This window comes from Chiloscyllium punctatum, chromosome 14 (genome assembly GCF_047496795.1).
Source record: "Chiloscyllium punctatum isolate Juve2018m chromosome 14, sChiPun1.3, whole genome shotgun sequence".
Lineage (NCBI taxonomy): Eukaryota > Metazoa > Chordata > Chondrichthyes > Orectolobiformes > Hemiscylliidae > Chiloscyllium > Chiloscyllium punctatum.
In genome coordinates, this window is record NC_092752.1 from 16,145,558 (window position 1) to 16,162,919 (window position 17,362).

General features: G+C 42.2%; 1 protein-coding gene across 8 annotated transcripts in view; it reads right to left on the reverse strand.

The window, feature by feature from the left end:
- Window positions 1-17,362, reverse strand: part of LOC140485619 (chondroitin sulfate N-acetylgalactosaminyltransferase 1-like) — a 312,994-nt gene that overhangs the window by 41,119 nt on the left and 254,513 nt on the right. For all 8 annotated transcript variants that reach the window (XR_011962394.1, XM_072583951.1, XM_072583950.1 and 5 more), the window contains 2 exons: window positions 7,361-7,462; window positions 5,789-5,967 (listed from right to left, as the gene is read on the reverse strand). Coding sequence is in view for 7 of the 8 variants with exons in the window: in XM_072583951.1 (XP_072440052.1) it covers window positions 5,789-5,967; window positions 7,361-7,462 (281 nt within the window). In the remaining variant the exon portion in view is untranslated. The remainder of the gene's footprint in view (window positions 1-5,788; window positions 5,968-7,360; window positions 7,463-17,362) is intronic.

Genomic DNA, 17,362 nt, shown 5'->3' on the forward strand with positions numbered 1-17,362 from the left:
CATGAAAAGTCCCTTGAGCTGAAACGTATGACAGAAAGGATTGTTTCAACCATCAACTTCACAAAGTCCAAATGGCAGAATCAGAGACTTTTAGATTGGACCAAACCATAATAATCTCATTTAATTCAGCCATACTTACTGGCTCAGCTCGCTGACCACACCAGCCAGCTTCTGGACACCACCTTAAACCTTAAACCTTTTATGACAAACAAAGATGGTGATGAATGGCTGAATGAATGACCTGGGGATGACTTGGAATTTAAAAATGTGTTGCTGGAAAAGCACAGCAGGACAGGCAGCATCCAAGGAACAGGAGAATCGATGTTTCGGGCATAAGCCCTTCTGAGGGAGGAGGAGAGCTTCTTCAAGGAAGGTATCCTTGCAAGAGGATTCGCAGTAAGTTAAAATCAACTAGGAGAAAGTGAGGACTGCAGATGCTGGAGATCAGAGCTTAAAGACTTGGAATTCCTGACTGATATCACCAAGTACCTTGCACATTTGAATGTGAAACTACAAGGAATGGATCAATTTGGATCAATTTCAGAAGTTAACATTAACTGAGGAAAGGTTGATTTTAAAAGCAAGTTATTCATTTCACAATATTGTCAATAAGATGAGCTCAGTTGGTAAGCCACAAAACGTAATCTGCACTGATTGGAATAAGAACATAGGAAATTAGGAGCAGGAGTAGATCATTCAGCCCCTCTAAGCCTGTCCTGTCATTAAATGTGATCATGGCTGATCTCTCGCCTATCTCTATATACCTGCCTTTGGCCCATATCCCTTTAAACCTTTGGTTAACAAAAACTTATCTGAGTTAACTTAACTGGTCTAGTATCAACTTCTGTTTGTGGAAGAGAGTTCCAAACCTCTATAATTCAAACAAAGGTTTGTGGAACTCACAGTGAGAAACCAAAGCTGTCTGTAGATCCAGTTGGAATTGACACTTATGATATGTGCCATCTGGAACTAATTGAGATCCAAACCATCACATAACATGACCTCCTGACATTTTATAGTCAATATGTTCCTTCAAAGTCTTATCCCAATCTATCAAAATAGGCTCTTCAATTCTCTGCAACATTTGGCAGCACATATTGCTGTGAACAGCTTTACTCAAGAATGAATGTCATCAAAACAAAATCAAGAACTGTCTTGACAGATGGACGTCTACCCAGAACACTCCATTTTGCCATGTCAAGTGTACAAGCAGACATTGACAGCTTGTGCAAGCAAAAATGATGCCAGATATTGGGTAATGATGTGAAACTGGGCCAATACATTCATTCTGGATTAGTGGTGCTGGAAGAGCACAGCAGTTCAGGCAGCATTCAAAGCTATTTGAATGCTGCCTGAACTGCTGTGCTCTTCCAGCACCACTAATCCAGAATCTGGTTTCCAGCGTCTGCAGTCATTGTTTTAACCCACAATACATTCATTGTCACATTTGAATCTTGTTCATAAGAATGTACTTTTTGTTTTGATTGATAGCAAGATGAATTTTCAATGATGTGTCTTTCAGAAATATAAACACACAAATTAGGAGCAGGAATCAGCCTTCTGTTGCCTAAATGATTAAAATTTGAAATTGTGCCCCTCTCATGTATAGGTTGGGTACCCCGATCCTAGATTAGGGGTCAAATGGGCTGCTCTGGTCCTTGAGATGCAGATGACATCACACAGGCTGTAACCTACTGCAGTCACAACAATGATAATTAAATAAGTAAATTCCAAGAATCAAGATTGTTCAAGTTCCTGCAAGTGTGAGAAGGATTCTATCGCTTTAAGAATAGAGCTCTACATAGTATTTAGCCTTACTTTACTGGAATTTCCTGACATCTGGGTGTGTAGATGAAACCAGGAAATGACTAAAGTAAGCCACAAACCAGACTTGTCAATGAGTTCAGAGCCTGGGTTCCATGATTAATCAGCCCAACAAATGAAAACAGTTTTAAAATTTTACAAAGAGCTCAATGAGCCAACTTTTGACCCGATTTTGGAATCGTACCTGTATGTTTCAATATCTTGGCTTTCGTTTGTACAGGAGATGTGCAGCAGAGCCTTGTATTTTGAAGCAGCAAGGTTTTCAGTTAGATCTTATTTACTTTTTTTCCTAATCTCACAGCTGTCTAACCAGCAGGAATCCCGAATGTTGCAGTTTGGACCAGTGGATCCATAAAATGCTTAAGCATTGGATGGAATCTGTCACATGATTATGTGCTCACCCTCCCAAAATGAAGCAGACTAAGTGTAATTACAAATTTAAACAGAGAAAACTGGACCAGGTATAAAAGGGACATTATTGCTGCACTAATATAGACGATAGGGTCACAGTGATGTTAGCAGTACCTGGCTGGTTAAGTAAAGCCATTTAAGATGCTTGATATTAAATTCAATGTGTAGCATTCCCATTATCCATTCCACTATGATTTTTATATATTTTACTAAATTGGACACACAGCAATGCAGTATTTTTCTACATCTCACACTGAAACATATGTCAGCAGATTGCAATGGGGTCTGAGCACGACGGATTTATCATTGTAACTTCCAATTCTATATTGTGACTGCAAACTGTTTTAAGTTAAAGGGAGAAGAGAGAGAAAGGGTCAGCTGCTGTTTCCTCAGCAGTAAAAAGGACTTTTGTGGGATCAGTCAGAATTCCTGGAACTCGCTGTTGCTTTCATGCCAAGTGGCAGCTTCTCAGGAAATGCTGGAATTGTGGTACATGGATAAGGCAGGTTTCTCAATCATTTAAGTTTTAGTCCTTGGATTTCAGCAAGACTAGAATTTGAGTGAGACAAGTCATATCAACACTGTGGCTACAAAAGGCAGGTTCAAATGAGGCTTTCAAGAGGACATTGGATGATTATCTGAATAGAAACAGTGTGCAGGGGATATGGAGAATCAGCAGGAGATTGGCTCTAGGTAATAGAATGATGCAGGTATGGTGGACCAAATGGCCTCTTTCTGCACCATAATAATTCTGGTGCAATGGAGGTCCACTCTGATAAAGGAGCTCACCTCATGCAATGTTAGACCCTCAATCAAGGGTTTAAGTGTCAGGATGTCTCAGCACACTACTTCTGATTGATGTGGTCACCGCAAGGTACTCAAGACCATCCAGCAGTGTGTCTGATCAGTTCCCCTGCCACAGGAATCAATATTCAATCCTTCCTTTACCAATGCAATATGAACCATCTTTAGGATGCATTGCAGCAATCCTCCAAGATTACTTCAGTAACATCTCTGCACCCTGTAAGAGTGTCTATGACATGGGAACAAGACCATCTCTGAAATCTTCTCCAAATCACACTTTTCCGACTTGGACATTTGCAGTTCCTGGCTGGGTCAAACATTTCAAGGTCATAATCCAACTGCTCTCAAATTATCAATCATAGTCAGAAGAGGGGAAGGTGGAGGGCAATGGTGTACTAGTAATGTTACTGGACAAGTAATCTAGACGGAAAAACACAGCAGGCCAGGCAGCATCCGAGGAGCAGGAGAATCGACATTTCGGGCATAAGCCCTTCTTCATTCCTGAAGAAGGGCTTATGCCCGAAACGTCGATTCTCCTGCTGTGTTTTTCCAGCACCACATTTTCAACTCTGGTCTCCAGCATCTGCAGTCCTCACTTTCTCCTAAGTAATCTAGATGCCCAGGCTGAAGGTTCTCAGTGTACAAGTTCAAATCCCACTGTGGGAAGTGGTAGAATTTAAATTCAATTAATTGTAAAGAAATTGGAAGAGGGAGTCGAAGGGTGGGTCAGTAAATTTGCAGATGATACGAAGATTGGTGGAGTTGTGGATAATGAGGAGGGCTGTTGTTGGCTGCAAAGGGACTTAGATATGATGCAGAGCTGGGCTGAGGAGTGGCAGATGGAGTTCAACCCTGTCAAGTGTGAGGTTGTCCATTTTGGAAGGACAAATAAGAATGCGGAATACAGGGTTAACGATAGGGTTCTTAGTAAGGTGGAGGAGCAGAGGAATCTTGGGGTCTATGTTCATAGATCTTTGAAAGTTGCCACTCAGGTGGATAGAGCTTGTAAGAAGGCCTATGGTGTATTAGCGTTCATTAGCAGAGGGATTGAATTCAAGAGTCGTGAAGTGATGTTGCAGCTGTACAGGACCTTGGTTAGGCCACATTTGGAGTACTGTGTGCAGCTCTGGTCGCCTCACTTTAGGAAAGATGTGGAAGCTTTGGAGAGGGTGCAGAGAAGATTTACCAGGATGTTGTCTGGAATGGAGAATAGGTTGTACGAGGATAGGTTGAGAGTGCTAGGCCTTTTCTCATTGGAACGGCGAAGGATGAGGGGTGACTTGATAGAGGTTTATAAGATGATCAGAGGAGTAGATAGAGTAGACAGTCAGAAACTTTTTTCCCGGGTACAACAGAGTGTTACAAAGGGACATAAATTTAAGGTGAATGGTGGAAGGTATAGGGGGGATGTCAGGGGTAGGTTCTTTACCCAGAGAGTGGTGGGGGCATGGAATGCGCTGCCTGTGGGAGTGGCAGAGTCAGAATCATTGGTGACCTTTAAGCGGCAATTGGATAGGTACATGGATGAGTGCTTAAGCTAGGACAAATGTTCGGCACAACATCGTGGGCCGAAGGGCCTGTTCTGTGCTGTATTGTTCTATGTTCTATGTTCTAAAAAATTTGGAATTGAATTCTAGTCTCAGAAATGGTGACTATGAGCTATTATTGATTATTGCAAAAATCTATCTAGTTCATTTCTACTTGCCCTTACTACAGCTTGCTCTGCCCTGTGTTGGCCCTGCTGAATGTTCTTGTCATGCTGTGTACCATGGGGGGATGTTAGCAAAAGCACATTGACTGGGAGCGTGGTATATTAACAGAACACTTAAAGAGATAATTAAGACCTTCACCACATTCAACAGCAGTCCCCATCAGCTTCACCAACTTGAAGTAGTACAGGTACACAATCCTTTATCCAAAACTCTGAAATCCGAAGAGCTCTGAAATCTAAAGTGCATTTCATGAAGTTTTTTTCTGTACAACAAGGTTGTTTCGCGTGTGAACGGGTGACCCAAATCCACACCCGCTCAACTCACATCACTCAGATGTGACATGGCGGCATGGCCCAGCACTGGCAGGCGTCAATTGTGCCTCAGGGCTCGTACTCGTCACACGTGGGTCTGCTGTTTGGGAAGGTTTTTTAGAATTTCACTGTGAAAGTACCATTTAGTCTGAAATCCTAAAAATTCTGAAATCTGAGAAACAACTGGCCCAAGGATTTCGAATAAAAGATTGTGTACCTGTACTAGCAAACGCTAAACACTTTTAGTCTTGCTCCCAGTAGAAATTCAGCAGCAACTAATCTAAAGAGTTATCCAAGTTCCATTTAAATAGGTCTGGTGGGGGTCCTGCCTACTAAAAGCATGTTCAGCTATGCACGTACACAGTAGGGCGTTAAGTTAATGTGCCAATTTGAAAGAACAGCAGTGCTATCAACTTCCAATGCTACTACCGCCACTCCATCCCCTTCCTCCCCACCACACCCCAAATGCCCCAACCCCCACCCCCTCTCTCACTTACACACACACATGAAATGGCATCTGCTCAGTTGTGGAAATGTGCACACTTGAAGCGAAAGGCATTGTGAGGCTGAAGTGGCAACTTGCAGTCCCGACCATATGGGTGCTATGGACCAAATTTTGTAGCCAGTGTCAGCCAGGAGGAGGTTGCTCAGCCCATCGATGATGTGCGTGCATCTTTGAAAGAGTTGAGTTTTTCTTTGCTTTTGTAAGTAATAATTAGCTAGTACCTGGCTGGGCATTCAATCGGCACGTGTTCAGGAACTCCGCAGTAAAGTATATATCGACGTCGCAAAAAAACAGCAGGACATTGCTCCCCTTCCAAGCCCGGGCACCAACATCCAATCCTTTCCCACGTGAGAAATCCTCCTTCAACAGAATGAAGGTGTAGTTCCTGTAATTTGCTTCCCTATATCAGAGAGATGAAGACGGGTGAAAATGTTATTTTAATTTCTTCCTGCAAATGTCCAGTGATTATCTTTCCTAAATAACAAGAGGATACCATGAATTGCATTGTGTGGATCACTGGGACATCTTCCAGGGTGGGACCTGTACAAGAAGGACAGGTTGCACCTAAACTGGAGAGGCATGAATACCCTGGCAGCGAGATTTGATAGTGCCTCTCAGGAGGGTTTAAACTTGAGTGGCGGGGTGGGGATGGGAACTGGAGCAGTAGGTCAGTAAGTACAGGGACTAAGGAAGGGCTTGAGACTTAGACAAATATAGCTAAGAGAAAGAGCAGTCAGGGAGAGATTGCAGAGCTAACGGAACTGGAGGCTTGGAATGTATTTACTTCAATACAAGATACATTACAGATAAGACAGATGAATTTAGAGCAATTATAATGTTGCTTTTATCACAGAGACATGGTTGAAAGAGGGACAGGATTGGTAGCTTAACGTTCCAGAATATTGATATTTTAGACGAGACAGAGGAGGAAGCAAAACATGTGGGGGAGTTGCATTTACAGGTTAGGGAGCATATCACAGCTGTGTTGAGGGAAGGCACCACAGTGGGATCTCACAACAGGGCATAATGGATAGGGCTCTGGAATAGAAAGGGTGCAAACACAATGCTGAGGCTGTACTACAGATTTCCCAGCTGCTATTCGGAGATAGAGAAAGAAATATGTGGTCAGATTTTGGAAATGACAGGGTTGTTGTAGTGGGTGATTTTAACTTCCCCCATATTGACTGGGTGTCCCTTAGCATGAGGAGTTTGGATGAGGAGCAGTTTGTTAGGTGTGTCCAAGACAGTTTTTGGAAACAGTATGTGGATAGTCCAATAAGGGAGGGGGCCTGGCATTGGAAATTAAACCGGGGCGGGTGATCAAAGTTTCAATGGGCAGTGGATTTTAGGGCAAGAGACCATAATTCCGTAAATTGTCGGATATTTATGGATAAGGCCAAGGGTGGACCAGGAGATGACCTTATTGAACGATGAAGTAGATTCAGAGGGTCAAATGCCAATAGCTTACTCCTGAATTCCATCTTCTTACGTTTATAGAATTTCATCTCTCCTATATACAGGAGTATTAAAATAACCTGGTCCTATTTGATTGCTGATGAAAATATATAGATTTTCTCCCTAATTTAGTCTAAACTCCTTTGTTTCTATTCTCCTGAAGGTTATTTGGCTTTGCTGGTTACAACTGTGCACAAGGGTCAGCCCAGCTCCTGTAGCTAGCTTAAAATGCCCACACTCCACATGTTCACGTTCTACAGTTAACGTTGCTGGGCTACCTAACTGATGGGTCAGAAAGATCATAAATAGTGCTTAACCCTCCCATAGATCATGCTCACCTGGATATGTATTCAAGTATGGATTTTACTTCAGTCATTTGTTCTGTCCCAAAGTAGACCACAGTGAGGTGGACTCTGCCATCCAGACGTATACACACCTCCCTGTAAAACGCATACAGAAACAGACACTACCTTCAGCCCAATATACATATGATTTGACATCACCCTACCACATGTGAAGTACAAACAAAAAAAAACAAAGCATCAAAAATTGTACACAAAGGAAAAATACCACACTGTGTGGAAATCTGAAATAGAAACAGAAAATTCTGGAATACTCAGAAGGTCAGGCAGTATCTGTGAATCAAAGTCAGAAGTCACATGACACCAGGTTACAGTTCGTCAGGTTTATTTAAAAATCACAAGCTTTTGAAGCGATGCTCCTTCCTCAGGTGAAGCTTGTTGTGGTGTAAAACAGAGCTAATGTTTGGCACTTCATCAGAACAAACAATGATCTTCTCTTCACTTCAAAAAAAAATCACATAACTCAACTGAAACTGAATGTAGGCCATAGCTCAACTGGGACCTCTCACATCTGTGATTGACAAGGTTGTGTGTCCAAACCTTCATGGTTAAGCACACTCTTTTGAAGGAGTTGTTAAATTGTGGCCACATGCTCTGTTAGTTTGAGATAAAAGATCCCATGGCACTCTTTGAAGCACATCAAGGAATCCCGTTCTGGTGTCCTAGCTAATAATTATTCCTCTCATCATCAAATCACTGGAACATGTTAGGCGGTCATTAGTACATTGTCATCACATACTGAAAAGCACGGTCTGCTGTATTTTCAACCTTACAACAGTGACAGTGTAGGTTAACAAGAAGGCCCCGCCTCTCAACCCTGCCTGAGGTGCAGTGACCCTCAGAGTTCAACTCACCACTAGTCATCTCTCTCTCTCTAATGAGAGAGCAGCTCCATGGTCATCTGGAGCAAGGCGATTTGACCTGCATTCCTTTGGCTATAAAGTGAATTGGGACACCGAGGGGAAAACTGGCTCTATGTAAATGTGCATCATTCCTGCTGTCAGAAACTCCTATCTAAAAGAACAATACTTTTTAGCACCTTAAACAATCCTCCAAATACTAACTGCAATTCTAACCAATCAAATCATGTCTTAATTTGAAACCTGTTGCCTGTGAGATGCAGGGTAGGCGCTACATTCAGGAATGTTTGGCCCAATCATGGAAGGAAGAATTAGATTTTATTGTGACGCGTATTCAACTATAGCTAGCTATCTTATAACATGCATTTCTTAAACGTGATTTGGCTGTGAATTGCAGGTCATTTTTATTTCATAAAGTGAACTCTGGTTCACTTTTATGCAATTCCATCCCCAGACACTAATTGTTGCAGTGGGCGGACCACTGGACTCCGCGTCTGCATCACATGATCACTCGGCTCGCACGCTTTCTGGTGAAGAGCTTTGTGAAAGGTACAGTGCTGTAGTCAGTGATTTTAGTGTTAAAGTGTTACATTTACTGTACTATTTCATTACAATATGTGATTTATAAAGATTTACTTAGACTGTGCTATTGTTTGTGTTAGAAGTGCTTTAGAGAACATCTCCAGGACACCCGCACCAATCAACCCCACCGCCCCGTGGCCCAACATTTCAGCTCTCCCTCCCACTCTGCTGAGGACGTGCAGGTCCTGGGCCTCCTCCACCGCCACTCCCTCACCACCCAGACACCTGGAGGGAGAACGCCTCATCTTCCGCCTCGGGACTCTCCAACCCCAGGGCATCAATGTGGACTTCCCAGTTTCCTCATTTCCCCTCCCCCCCCCACCTTACCCCAGTTCCAACCTTCCAGCTCAGCACTGTCCCCATAACCTGCCCTACCTGCCTATCTTCTTTCTCACCTATCTGCTCCATTCTCCCCTCTGACCTATCACCTCCATCCCCACCCCCATTCACCTATTGTACTCTTTGCTACCTTCTCCCCAGCCCCACCCCCCACCCATTTATCTCTCCACCCCTGAGGCTCCCTGCCTTAATTCCTGATGAAGTGCTTTTGCCCGAAGTGTCAATTTTCCTGCTTTTCGGATGCTGCCTGACCTGCTGTGCTTTTCCAGCACCACACTAATCTAGACTCTGATTTCCAGCATCTGCAGTCCTCACTTTTGCCTAACTATCGTTAACACTCGAGTGATAGCCGGTCTCATGCAAAAGTCAACCCCCTATTTTTAGCCAAATAACCCAGAATCTTCCATATATCTAGTGTAAGAGTCAACCCTAGTTTTCACAGATAACAGATTAACGTTTATGAGTCAGTGTGCTTGCCGTCACATCCCACTCCGGTTTTCCAGTCTGCTGGTAGTTCCTCTCCACGGTCTTCCAGTCTGTGGGCTGTTGTGTTCCACTCCAGGTTTCCAGAATTACCATAATTCGTTGTTTGCTTTTTTATACGTTTAGAGATCAATTGGGCTTCTGCTAATGATACGGTATGAATTTTGACAGGCAAAAGTAATATCCATGTAATAGTCGACACCATAAATTTAACGTTAAAAAGTAGTTAAAAACATTCCACTATTATTCAACCATATACGCTACTATATTTGTCTTGATTTTTACTGGTGTTTTTTGGTGATTTGCCCCGAACTCTGTTTTTCCCATAGGCCCCATTATTTATATTGCACCATTTTCTATAACATGGCGTCGCATGATAATGCAACTGCCAAGTTATAGGAGAACTACCGTACTCAAGTACAGGAGTACAGAAGTACAGTGAAAGTGTAAAATGTCAACACCCTTGCTGCCATCTTAGGTAAAAGGTAGAAAAATACAGAAACAAAGTTCAAAGTTAAACATTACAGTCCCTCTTAAGTAGAAAAATTTTTAAAAGTTAAAATTTCAACAGTTTTAAGTGCTTAGCCATACTGAGCTCTACACTCCCTACAAGAGTTCAATCTCATCTGCTTTGACCCGTTCCCCGAGAGAGCTTGGGCTGCCTGCTCTCATCGCAGAGCTCCTTCTCCGCCATGTTGGGATCACTCTTCCCACAATGGGCTCAATCTCCAATCACCAAAGTCCCCACTCTGGGCCCCCAGCCACTGCCTCGCTCTCGACTCGCCGAAGCTGCAATGTCATCACCACCACTGCCTCCCCAACTGAGCTCTCTCCAGAAGGTATGTCGACAAAGAAAAAGCTTTAAAAAAACTCCAAAACAAAACGAAAAACGAGAAAAGAAGAAGAAAAAGAAAAGCAGACGGAGTGGACGAGCCGACACCGCCGCCATCTTTGGGGGAGGGAGAGAGATTCTGTACAAGTCTGAAGGCTTCTCAACCACTTTCATTATGAAGTAAAATCCACTGCATTTGTGAAAGTGGAAAAAGTATTCAACCACAATGAAACTCACGGTTGGCCATGTCAACTTAAAAACAAATTCATGTGTAGGATATGGGTGTTGCTGGCTGGGCCAACATTTCTTTCCCATCCCTAACTGACCTTGAGAAGGTAGTGGTGAGCTACCTTCTTGAATCACTGCAGGCCTCAGGATGTAGGGGCCATCCAGAGTGCTATCAGCAATGGAGTTCCAGGATTCTAGGTGAAGCAACCATGATAAAGTTTCAAGTCAGGATGGAGTGTGACTGGAGGGGAACCTGCCTGTGCTGGTGTTATCTTGCATCAGCTGTAGCCATCCTGCTCGGTGTTAGAGACTGCAGAACTGGAGGGTTCTGGCAAAGGAGCCTTCAGCGATGTTGCAGTGTATCTTGTAGACAGTACAGTACACATTGCTGCCTTTGTGTCAGTGGTGGAAGGAGTCAACATTGAGGATGATGTCAAGATTCTAGATTGTTGTTGGAGCTACACTCATCTGGGAAAATGTAGTATTCCACCAGGGTCCCAACTTGTGCCTCATGGGTAAGCTTTGGGGAGTCAGATGGTGAGTTACTCACTGCAGAATTCTCAGCCCCTGAAATGCTCATGCAGCCACAGTATTTATGTGGGTGGTACAATTCATGTACTGATGCAATATATTTCAAAATGTGCTCTGAAGAATTCACATCACAGGTATAGACAGTCACTTATCAGACATGGTAGAGAGAAAAATATTCAGTTGGTCGAGGCATTACTAATAGAGTCGTATGATTGATCCTAGGTTGTGAGTGTGTTATGTATGGAGAAAGATTGACTGCAAAGGGGATAATGATAGATCTGTTTAAAATGACAACAGTTTGGATAAATTGAATCCAAATGGGTTGATGTGCCACTTACAGAATTTACAAAGCACAAGGTGTCACATTTATAAATTAAGGGAATTAAAGAGCACATGAAATGCAACAGGAATTCCTTAATATTAAATATGTTAGCTGATCACTCGTACTGGAATAAAAAAAGGTACCAAAATGGGCTTCAATAAATAGCAAGACAGCTAGAAAGAGAAAAAAAAGTCCTCCGGTGACAACTGGGACTAAACATGTCACCATGGGAACAGCATGGACAGGTGAGCTAGATGGGCCAAAAGGTTTTACCTGACACTGTAGGACTCTGTCAGAAGATCCATGTTTGGAAAAGAAAATGATTGACCATCTGTCAGTGGGTGAAAGAAAAGGGACAAGTGATTGGTTGTTTGTCTACATCTTTCATCTGCACCATAATCTGGGGGATGAGTGAACTGCTTCATAAAATGTTGATCTGCCTTTTGCATCTACCGCAACAGGCTATTCATTCCCATCATTTTAAAGTTTAATATTCAAGTGACTCAGCTGCCACCACGATGCCTCAAAATCTTTCATAGTTAATCCAAAATAAACAAGAAATCAAATATAATTTGAAACTAAGGAAAAAAACAGTAATCAGATCCACTAGAAATACCAGCATAGAAAGTTTCCAGTGAAATAACCTTTATAGTGTAGTAACAAATGGCTGCCACATGGGATTATGATACATGCCAAAAGAGTCAGAAAAGAACAGGGAAATATTGACCTTGAAAACAGGTTGCATACTATGTTCAGCACAGAAACAGCCCATTCCATTAACTAGTCCTTACTATGATGTTTGTTCCTTTTGAGCCTCATAACACCCTAGGTCATCTAACCTTATTAGTCTATGCCTTCTCCCTCCTGTGTTTACCAATTTCCTCTTCAATGCAATTATGCTATGCTATTCTGCTTAACTACAATCAAGTGTGTTATCAAGTTACACATTCTCACCACTCTCGGGGTGTCAAATTGTGGAAGAGAAAAACTCTTCAGGTTGTATCACATAAAAGCAACCTGAAGGTATGAAGGCTGACACAGGATATCTATTGTAATTAGTCTCAGTTTCCCTTCAATCTCGTTATTGGAGTCATAGAATCTTACAGCACAGAAACAGACCCTTCAGTCCAACTGGCTCACGCCCAAACTAATCCCAAACTAAACTAGTCCCACCTGCCTTCGCTTGGCCATACCCCTCCAAACCTTTCTTCTTCATGTACTTATCCAAATGTCTTTTAAAGGTTGTAATTGTACCTGAGTCCACCACTTCTTCTGGAAGTTCCTTCCACACACGAACCATTCCACACACGAACTATAAAAAAAATTGCCTGTAATATCCTTTTTAAAACTTTCTCCTCTCACCTTAAAAATGTGCCCCCTAGTTTTGAACTCCTCCATCAGAGGGAAAAGACACCTAGCATTCACCTTATCTATACCACTCGTGATTTTAAACAGGAAATGTCGCTAAACAAGTTCGTCAGTTACAGCACAGGCACTGATAGGTATCAAACTAATCTTTGAATATACTGTTACTGTCACAATACCAGAAGTGTTCCTTGGTTACTAACTTTTGTTTATTTTCTAAATTAGTTCCATGGCATAATTAGCAGAGAACTAATCCGACAGCTTCAAAGGTAATCTTCCCCATGTCAGCAAGATCTAGGAGAATGAGGAATGATAAGGAAAAGATTGCATATGTGAGGAAGAGATTGAGAAAATATTGTTGAAATGAAAGGCATGTGTAATGCATTCTTCAGGACAAATGCAAGAATGCCAAATTTCAAGTAATTACAATAATTTGTACTTCATGATCAAAAACAGAAATTGCTGGAAAAGCTCAGAAGGTCTGGAAGCATCTAGAATCCTAGACAACTTGTCCATGTCGCCTGGTTTGCACAATTTAAACTAGTCCCATTTGTCTGCGCTTGGTTCATATCCTTCTGTGGAATGCTGTGCTTTTTCCAGCCCCACACTTTATTAATTCTGCAGTCAGCATCTGCAGTCCTCACTATCTCCACATCCTTCCATACCTATCCCATCCATGTACCTGTCTAAATCTTTCTTAAATGATTAAATTGTACTAACTTCCACCACTACCTTTAGCAGCCCATTCCAGACACTCATCACCAACTGTGTGAAAATACTGCACTTCTGGACCCTTTTGCATCCCCCTCCTCTCACCATAAGCCTATGCCCTCTAGTCTTAGACTCCCCTGACATGGGGAAAAGCTATCCACTATCCACCTTATCAACGTCTCTCATGATTTTATACAGCTCTGCAAGGTCACCCCTCAGTTTCCTACGCTCCAGTGAAAGAAATCAGAATTAACATTTAGGGTTGAGTGACCTTTCCTGCTTATATACTTCATGAACAAGGTGCTGATTAGTTGACTTTGATTGGCCAATGTGTTTCCACGGAGAAAAGAATGACAGAATTAAAGCGACTCCACCACCCAGTTCACCAAGTTCTTGGGCTTATCTAAAAAAGGTACAGAGTTTGAGCATATTCCTACTATTAGAGGGAGAAGCATACAGAAATGGAGAGGGGTAAGAGAATGAAACAGACTAAGAAATGGGAGGAAAGAGAATATGGGAAATAGTATTTCTGTCTCTAGTGAATGGCAGCTTCCTATCCAAAGAAAGTTAACCATGACACAAAATATTACACGAGTCTTCAAACAGGGGAAAAAAAATGCAACCTCAAATTCAGCAGCAATTTGCTGCTTACAGATAGGTACTCAAATAAAAATCAACTAAGACACCAAAAAAAACCACAGTAAATTTTACAAAATTTTACAACATTTTAGTCTATGTCTCTCTCGAAGGCTCTGACTCTGCTGGAGTATTGCCAAATGAAACAGTAAATTATGAGTTTGCGTAAACTTAGCTTGGACATCCCTGAATTTAGGAGATTGATGAGGGATCTCATTAAATTGCTTAAAACAATGAAAGAGGAGGGTGATCAGAACAAGGGGTCACAATTCTGAAATTAGACTCCGGTGAATTACGGGAGAAATCAGGAAGCATTCTCTTACGCACACAACAGTCTGGAATTATCCAAATTTTTTTAAACAAAAGACTGTGGACAACAGAGTCAGGTGAAACTTTTAAGGCTGAAATCGATAGAAATTTATTGAAGGAGGACTCTTGTGGCATAGTGGTTGAGAGTCAGGAGACTGGGTTCAAGTGCCACCTGCTCCAGAGATGTGTAGTAACATCTCTGGACAGATTAAAAATATCTTGAAATTTATGGGGAGTCATTCTTCCAGTGCAGTAGTAATATCCCAACCTCTGGATCAGAAGGCCTGGGTTCAAGTCCCACCTAATTCCAAATGTGTGTCATAACATTGCTGAACAGATTGATTAAAAGTACCTCAGAATTTTTGATTTGATTTGGTTTGATTTATTAGTGTCGCACGTACCAAGATACAGTGAAAAGTATTGTTTTGCGTGCTATCCAGACAAATCATACTTTACACTGGGGCGGCACAGTGGCTCAGTGGTTAGCACTGCTGCCTCACAGCGCCAGGGACCCAGGTTCGATTCCAACCTTGAGTGACTGTCTGGGTGCAGTTTGCACATTCTCCCAGTGTCTGCGTGGGTTTCCTCCCACAGTCCAAAGATGTGCAGGTGAGATGAATTGGCCATTCCAAATTGCCCAAGGTGCTTTAGTCAGAGGGAAATGAGTCTGGGTGGGTTTCTCTTTGGAGGGTCAGTGTGGACTCCAAGTAATAAATCATTGCTGTAAACAATGGCATGCTTTCAAGAGCAGTGGTGAATCTTCAAGAACAATGGAGTCTTATCCTAAGTGAAGGTCGTTTATTGTGAGAGATCAGGTATTATAGTGAGTCATAGTGGGTTATCAAGAGGGATGAAGAGTTATGGTGAATGTTGATGCATTACTGAAAGGGAAGGAGTGTTATGCTGAGTGATGATGGGTTATCGAGATGGAAGAGTGTTTTGTGAGCGATGCTAGGTTATCATGAGCAGAATGGTCAGAGCTGGGACTAATCACATCTTCCCCAGATACAAATTTTCCCACAGGGTCAAAAGGTAAGAGTTAGTAGTAGTTCCCTCCATAACACCAGGAAACTGAGAGCAAACATAGGATCCAATGTCATCGGTCCAGCGATGAAAACAAAGACCTTCTCATTAGTTAAGCTATTATTCCTGTTTTCTCCAGGGATTTATAAAACATGATGAAAATCTGATTTATTTTCACTGCTGGATACAAAATTTAACACAAGATAAAGTATCTTGCTGCAACTGGTGTCATTTATAGACACAGTGGGACAGTTAGCTGTGATATAGATTGGTCACATGTCACATTTATGAGCAAAATGTCCTCACAGGAGTCTAATTCCTTCACACAAGGAAATAAATACATTGCATTTACATTGTGCCTTCAATCACCTCAGGATATCCCAGCGTACTTTACAGCCATCGAAATATTTTTAAACATGCTCATTGTTGCAATGAGGAATTGCAACAGTTAATTAATGCACAGCAAGATCTCGACCAATGACAATGTAATCATCACTACATAATGTGCTCCGGTTGTTATTTTGGGGCTTGAGGTTGCAACATTTCAATAAAGAAGCAAGGGTGTACTAAAATTGAACAACAAATATTCTATAAGAGCTAAAATGGCAAGTGCTTTTCAGGTGATAAGAAGCTTTTGGGAGCTTCATTTGAGAGTAGAGTGACAAAAGGAGACTGAAACAGCTTTGCTTCCATTGTGCATGTTTCATACCACATTTTGCCTCAGTGACAGGTGACCTTTATATTCCTCGTGATGAATGCTGGGTTGGAAGGTGGAGATTAGTGGCCTGTAAAACATGACCTTGCTGGTAAATTGTAGGCTGACGGATGAATCCTGGTCAAGCCTGACAGCAGTACATTTCTCTCGGCCTGTCACTCCAACCTTTATCAGTCAACATCAGTGACCATAGATCACTCCCCGGCCAAATAAGGTTCAAGCTTCCAATTTTGCCTTTGACCATCTTTGAAAAGAAAGAAATGACACTGAGTGGTCTGCAGGATGTCTGCAAGTTATTAAAATTAAATAATCAACAGAAATCTTCTTAACCCTCTGAATACTGTTGGGATGTGTGTGCTAAGTTAGAAACTACTGCAGTAGTTGCTTGAGTTCAACATTACAAAATGAAATGATAAGCGTCCAAATTAAAGAGTCATAGAATCATAGAGATGTACAGCATGGAAACAGACCCTTCGGTTCAACCTGTCCATGCCGACCAGATATTCCAACCCAATCTAGTCCCACCTGCCAGCACCCAGCCCATGTCCCTCCAAACCCTTCCTATTCATATACCCATCCAAATGCCTTTTAAATGTTGCAATTGTACCAGCCTCCACCACATCCTCTGGCAGCTCATTCCATACACGTACCACACTCTGCATGAAAAGGTTGCCCCTTAGGTCTCTTTTATATCTTTCCCCTCTCACCCTAAACCTATACCCTCTAGTTCTGGACTCCCCGACCCCAGGGAAAAGACTTTGTCTATTTATCTTATTCCTGCCCCTCACAATTTTGTAAAGCTCTATAAGGTCACTCCTCAGCCTCCGATGCCCCAGCGAAAACAGCCCCAGCCTGTTCAGCCTCTCCCTATAGCTCAAATCCTCCAACCATGGCAACATCCTTGTAAATCTTTTCTGAACCCTTTCAAGTTTCACAGTATCTTTCCGATAGGAAGGAGACCAGAATTGTACGCAATATTCCAACAGTGGCCTAACCAATGTCCTATACAGGTGCAACACGACCTCCCAACTCTTGTACTCAA